At 36.8% G+C, this 6,996-nt stretch overlaps 1 protein-coding gene across 4 annotated transcripts in view; it reads right to left on the bottom strand.

The window, feature by feature from the left end:
• Positions 1-330: 330 nt before the first annotated feature.
• Positions 331-6,996, bottom strand: part of CDKL4 (cyclin-dependent kinase-like 4) — a 54,835-nt gene continuing 48,169 nt past the window's right edge. For 3 of the 4 annotated variants that reach the window (XM_010855567.1, XM_010855568.1, XM_010855569.1), the window contains exon 10: positions 331-5,222. In XM_010855567.1, the coding sequence (XP_010853869.1) occupies positions 5,121-5,222 (102 nt within the window). In that variant the 3' untranslated portion in view covers positions 331-5,120. Of the gene's footprint in view, positions 5,223-5,710; positions 6,027-6,996 lie in introns of those variants that run through there. The other variant, XM_010855570.1, reaches the window with a different exon arrangement.

Genomic DNA, 6,996 nt, shown 5'->3' with positions numbered 1-6,996 from the left:
AAGTATCGTAAAGGGCCAGAAAAAAATATTTGAACTGGAGGAAAAACAATCTTAGAGCCTCAAAGTAAAGTTGTAAAGATGTTCTCAGAGATAAACATCAAGCCGGTCAGACTGGAAAAATTTTTGCTAGTTTTCCATTTGTAAAAATTCCCAGCCCCAGGCAACAAAAGGAATAGTTTGCTACATCAGCTGTTCAGATATTCCAACTGATAGGAAATTAAATAACAAATTCTGGAATTAATATATGAAGATGACAGTTTTTCTCACTTAAATACAAAGTAATAGTCAATAGACTAATACCTGAGTTGAACAAAAATTAGGAGACAGAAATAGTTCTAACTTTTATTAAAATAAGCTAAAGAACATATTCAGGTTAAGTGATATATTCAAATATAAAGTCACCAAAGTTTTTAATCCCATTCTCAGGTTTTACAAGTATCTTAAGATAAATAAAAAAATATTATGCATATTTAACATAATACAACTAAAACTGTTTGCAGTACATTATATCTAGAAGTCTAAATTGTCATTATGCTATCTATCAAATGCTAATTGAATCACAGCCATAAGTTCATGTGATTTGAAGTAGACCTGCTTTTATACAAACATGTCCTAAAATCATAAGTAGACACACAACATCTTCAAAGTAACAATATTTAGAGATACAGTCAGTGACTAGCGTTCAGGACAGAAAAGAAGAATTGTAACTTTATAAATACAAGTCATTTATATGCCTGTTAAATAGGAAAAAAAATTCTTGGCTTGATTATAAGCTTTGAGGATAAGTTAAATATAAGGTTGACTGAGCTTGTGTCCCTGTTGTTGAAATATAAAACAGATAAAATTCAGTTCTATTTGTAGAATTCCATTGTTATCATTTACTGAAACTACCAAAAGTTTTACTGAAGTTAGAAATGTACTGAATGTTCTTTGCCTTAATGGATATCTTAAATTAGTATTTCACAGCATATGTCATTTCCAAGCTAATTAGAGTTAGATTAAAACAGCAAAGAATGATTACATATTACTCTGCATTTTGAAAGCACACCTGTTTGATTTACATTAATTAAAAACAATCCAGTGATAATTAGCTTTAAAATTTAATTTTGTTTATCAAATTGACCTCTGTTAGGTGGTTGTCTGTAAACTGCTATTCACTTGATAGAACTAGCAGGGGGCGGTGTGTGTGTTTGTGTGAGTATGAAAGAAAGGAGGTGAGAGAGAGAAAGAGGGAGATCTCCTTGCTCCTGGCTAAATCATAAAGAGCAAAATGTATTTTGATATTGTTAACCAGTCTCGAGAAAGACTATTTTAGTGGAAGATACATCCAAGACACAAATACCATGCCCCACAGAGAATCACAGAAGTTTAGAGCTGAAGGGGAGCCTAACGTATTATTTCATTTATCCACTTTCTTATCTTACAAATGAGAAAATGAAGGCAAAAGAAAGTTACATATTGTGACAAGGCTACACAGACCTAGAACCAGTGTCCTAACTTCCAGACCAAATGGTATTTCTATTGTTGTCTAAATTACCACTCTTGACTTTTCATCTTCTGTCAAAACAAGAATGACATTGTTGAGTTAATGATTCTAGTAGAAAACACATACACGTATATACCCAGCATACTACTTTAACTTACAAGTGTTAATGTCTTAATGACATCTTAATGTCTTAACTATATGCATTAAAATCTATACACTTGTGATTTCACTATTACCTTACACTAGTACCCCAATTTTCCAAGATTCTACTGTTTGTGGAATTTTAGGATCATTCCTATTTTGGGAGTATGTTTTAATTTAAAATATATACTTAAATTTTTTGGAGAATTCTGTGCCATTCAAGTTGTTCCAAAACCAGGATTGGAAATTGCTGGTGGTAACAAATGACAAAGAAAGTGCCACCTTTTAAAAAAACTGTAATTCTACGGCAAGTATGAACAAGGACCTTACAACATGTTCGGAACTGAAAATTGTTCATCTTATTAAAAAGAACATATTAATTTTCTTATGTCCTGTAGTTTGGGGAATGTGCAAGAGCACTAAAAGACAGTGAGAGAGCTCCTTAGCAGAGGGACATTCTCTCTGCTCACTTCTTCATCCCTGCATTCTGCTGTTTCCCTTTACTCAATCACCTCCCTAATCCAAAGCATTTGACAGCTGCCTCTTGAATACCACTTTTTAATGGTTCAGTCTTGTTAAAACAGTCTTTAAAAAGTGACCCCCCTCAAGGGCTTTGTGGTTGGAGCAAGTCTGAACAACTGCATGGATATATCATCAGTCCAAGCAAAGAGGCCTACGGGGCTGATAAAGTTGAATCAGATGTCCTCTCTAGGTATTATGTATTATACTTTCTTCTTTCCTGAAGCAGCAGCAGCACTAAGAATAAATAAGGTCTGCATTTTTAATTGTAAAGTGCCCTGAGAAAGGAAGGAAAGAAAGAAGAATGAAAGAGAAGGAAGGGAGGAAGGAGAAAGAAAGAGAAAAAGAAAGAAAGAGAGCAACTTGGAGAGTCTCAGGTATGTGTGTGTGGAAAGTGAGAAAACCAGGGCACCAAGAGCTCACACTAATGTGGAGGAAAGGAGTATTCAGATGGTGTCACTCACCATGACGGTGTCGTATTTGGACAGCCCTGGGAAAGAGCTCTGTAAGTAAATTAGAAAGCCTGGAAGCTGGTACAGGTGAGACAAGCCCCAGGTAAGCCAGAAAGTGTGCAAGGCTGTAGAAGGAAACGCGTGGTTATAGAATCACGTGGGCTTCTGCAAAGAGCAAGCCTATTTGCTGAGGAGAACTTTTACAAAAGTCATTACTTAATTTGGGGACGAGTACCGCTGTCTTCCATGCAGCTGAGAAATGCAAGGGAGCCTGCAAAGTACAGAGGTGAGAAATCCGCACTCTGTAAAGAGTCGCACTTCGAGATGTGTGCCCCTGAGCGACCTAGGCATCTGAGGTGCTCCATGGCCTGGGCCACCCAGGGAAAGATAAGCATGCAAATGTCTATCAGAAGATTCCTTTTCTTCAAGGTAATATGACTACACTGGAACATTTTTCTAAGCATTAGATGCTTTCACCTCTCCTCTCTCCAGTGATACCTAAATGATGGATTTGTCTAAGGAACAGAATGGAGAGAGAGATGCTAGTTTGAAAGGATTCTTAAACATGAGCAAAAATTAAGGGAAGACAGTTATCCAACCAACCTCTGCCCAAAACTCCATTGTTGTTTGAAGCAGTTATAAAATGGATAATGGGGTCTTGCGCTGTCTTAATTTCTGCATAAGCTCACATTTAGGTGAGCTTGAACAGCATGAGTGGTTTGGCAATAAGAAGGCTTAAATGATTAAAAAAAAAACCCACTATGAAAGCTAAAAATAAATCTTTAATCAATGTTGCTTTTATCTTTTATTCCTCATTGTTCTTGTACCTGTGGTATCATCCTACTAAAAATGCAAAAAATCTGAAGAGACACATTCTGATAATAAGATGAAAATAAAGAAGATCCTAAGCAGGCTATATTCACACTAAGAATATTAAATGGTCAAATAAGCCCACCTCAAATGTCTTTAGTTAGCACAGAACTATTGTTTAGATGTCATAACTCCTCAATAAAGAGATGCACCCAAGTACTTGATTGAGATTCTCTGAAAGTTCATAGGGCCATGTTTATATGTGCAGCAGACTTTTAGAGATGAACATGAGGTGGAACTGTGCTTCCTTAATAACAATTTATGCTTGGTGTCTTAGTGTCAAATACGAGGAATTTCTGGAATTAGGTGTATTTGCAAAATTTGACCATGTTTAGGTATACCAGACCCCGAAGCAGAAAAAAGTTAATGAAATCATCTTAACATTTATTGATAAAGATGCCACTATTTTGTGCCTTTATGCCAGTCAGTGATAGACAGCCTCATGTTATTATTTTATTTTTATTTATTTTTTCCTCATGCTATTATTTTACATGAGTTCCTTACTAGCAAACTAAAAGTACTTTCGAACAGTCTGTACCATTTTTAGATGTCCAGGATAAAAGGGATCTACTCTGATGCTTCAAAATTTATAATTATAAATATGTACTTACACGTATGTATGTGTGTGTCAAGTTTACTTGGGAAAACGTCCCAACATAAATTCAACTCACTTATTGAGGTGTTTTGTTTGTTTGTGTCTTTTTTTTGACAAGACACACAAAATGAAGTTAACTGAATGATAATCTTTCTGCTCTCAGAAGTGTTTACAAACTTGACCTGACCATGATGCCCGGGGCAAGTTTATAGAGTGTATGGATGCAAATGTTTGGAAGAGAGTGTTGACAATGAGATGTTTAGAAAATACACCCAGGAGGATAGGTTTAGGTACTGAGATGGCTTAATCAGGAGGAGAAAAGGATAAGGAACTGTGATGCACCAAAGGACAGGAGAAGGCTCAGCAGTCAGTTATTCTAGGGTGTGATGTCACAAGGATGGTAATTCCTCGCAGTTCATCCACTATTTTCTATGTAAATGTACGGCATGTTCTCTAGCTAGCTTTAAAAATAGAATTGTCAATGTCTTATGAGACAGAGAAAGTAGAGTCTGCCCTGGAATTAAGGGATAAACCTAGACGACATTTCAAGGTTCCCTTCCTACACCAATATAAAAACACAGAATAAAATACCAGGATTAACTCAACAGACCTGGTTGCAACAAGAGCCAATTAAAATGCAGAAATATAATGCCATTCCTTACACAAACAATGGCTAGGCAAGCAATCTGATATTGCTCTAAGACTGTATGTGGTCAGCTGAAGTAAGATGGTATATGTAAATCTTTTTCATAAATCAAAGGATAAGTTCACAAATTCTCAATACAAGTTGCTTCAAGAGGGGCTGCTCTGATAAAATCGAAAATCTCTCCTCCATATGTGCAGTTTCAAATGCTGTTAACATTTATAGAAAATGTTCTAAAAGATAAACTTGGCATGTAAAAAACACAGGCAGAGGAATCAGTAATGATCAGAGCAAAACAATTCTAGAAAGCATCTTAATTTTCATATGGCTCATTTGCATCTGAAACACTGAGACTCCCTATCTCTCTGGTACAGAAATGTGTATACGTATTAAATTACTTTCCTCTTGAAAGAACTAAATGTTTGGAAGATGATCAAATTTTAACTGGAGGACTTGTTTTCTTCCATCAGGTGTGGGGGAGATGTGGCTTCCTGGTATGAGAGGCAACAGTTGATTCTAATAGCAGAACAAGACAAAAATAAGAAAGTAAATTGAAAACAATTCCTATTGGTACAGTTTGATTTCAAGGTGGTAAAACAAAAGGATACATACAGTACAAAGATGTCAAAAGACATCAATTTAAAAAATTAAACAGAGTTACGTTTCTAAAAATTGTGGTTCTGATACTTGAAAATTAGTTTATATTATTCATTATAGGATACTCAGGGACGTACTATGATCTGTTTCAATGAATTCATTTCTGAGTATCTGGTCAGGGTTTAAAAGAAAACTTCCCACCAGCTATTAAACAAAAAGCGCAAGAGTCTACATTTTACTCATCTCAGATTTTTAACTTCAGATATTAATTTTAGGATATTAGCAGAACAGCAAAGATCTAAAATCTCTTTACTATCAACTTTAAACAATATTTAGGCTTAAGGAGATTGTTGGTCAATCACTCAGAGATACAGAAACTTTATTTTCTGATATGGTAAGATGTCTAAGAAAAACGTGCGTGCTCAGAAAGAAAATCAAAATTTGGAAGATGTCTTTGTCTTTCTCTTGGCCTTGCTCTCTAGGGCCTTCTGGTGTGCCGGGCTGCCCTGGGCCTTCTCCATCTCCGCCTGATGGAGGGAGACGGTTAGGCATGGTCTCGTGGGGGGCGCTCTGGAGGGGCTGACACACAAGATGGACAGGCTGCAGCTGGCTAGGACAGAGAACATGACATCTTTGTAAACGAAATTCTCTAGATGCATGCTGCTCTTGGTGTTTCTTTTCCTTCTGTTGTCCTGTGTCTTTGGGAAGACTTATTCAGCTGAGCTATGAAGTATTAAAGAAAGGGTAGCACAGCTGTGAACTGGAGATGTCAAGGGACAGCAGCATCCCCACCCACCTAGGGGCGAGCGCAGTGGAAAGTGGCTCAGGGACCAAGAGGCAGGGTGGAGCCCTGCCCATCCCCTCTCCCCACGACAAAGGTCCAGGAGCTGGTGAGATGTTTTTGAGGGGACAGTGTTTTTACACACAATTCACACTATTTCAAATTTGAACAAACCGTAATTTCTTGGTTAAGTAAACAGTATTGGGCTTGAACTTGCAAGCATGTAACTTGAATAGTTAAAGGGCCTATGTAATAAAAATTTGGATTTTTATCTTGGATAAAGATTTGGGATACACAGACGTCATCTTAACATTTTATCTTACTGATCAGTTTGACCCTTCTCTCCCAAAAAACTTCTATTTTAACTACTGAAAGAGACCACTTTCTTCCTTTATGGCAAAGATGCTAACGGGAAGATAAGTGAACAGAAAAGTAGATCAGAGGTGGAGAATTAAGCAAATGCAAAATGTGATGAGTGTCAGTTTTCTGAGAAATGGAAACTTATCATCTTGACTTATCAATAAGCAATGTTTACCTACTTACTGAGCTTCCCCAGTGACTCAGATGGTAAAGAATCTGTCTGCAATGCAGGAGACCTGGGTTCAATCCCTGGGTCGGGAAGATCCCCAGGAGAAGGGAATGGCTACCCACTATTTATTTGAATACTATTTATTAAGTACCTTCGATGTGACAGATATTATTTTAGGTGCTAGGGATGCAGGTGAGGGGGGAAAGAAGTCTAAACCCAAAGAAACCTACTTCCATGGAGTTTGTTTCCACTTCAAAGTTGTCTGAAAGCAAGTAAATGGTAGTTGCCTAATAAGCCATAGAATCAACATCTATCTTTATGTTCACCATATTAATCTATAATATTGGCACATTTTAGGACAGGATTGGTTCTCAGATATCTGA

The sequence above is a fragment of the Bison bison genome, unplaced genomic scaffold, assembly GCF_000754665.1.
Source record: "Bison bison bison isolate TAMUID 2011002044 unplaced genomic scaffold, Bison_UMD1.0 scf7180017864366, whole genome shotgun sequence".
Lineage (NCBI taxonomy): Eukaryota > Metazoa > Chordata > Mammalia > Artiodactyla > Bovidae > Bison > Bison bison.
This window is presented reverse-complemented; position numbering and strand designations above follow the sequence as displayed.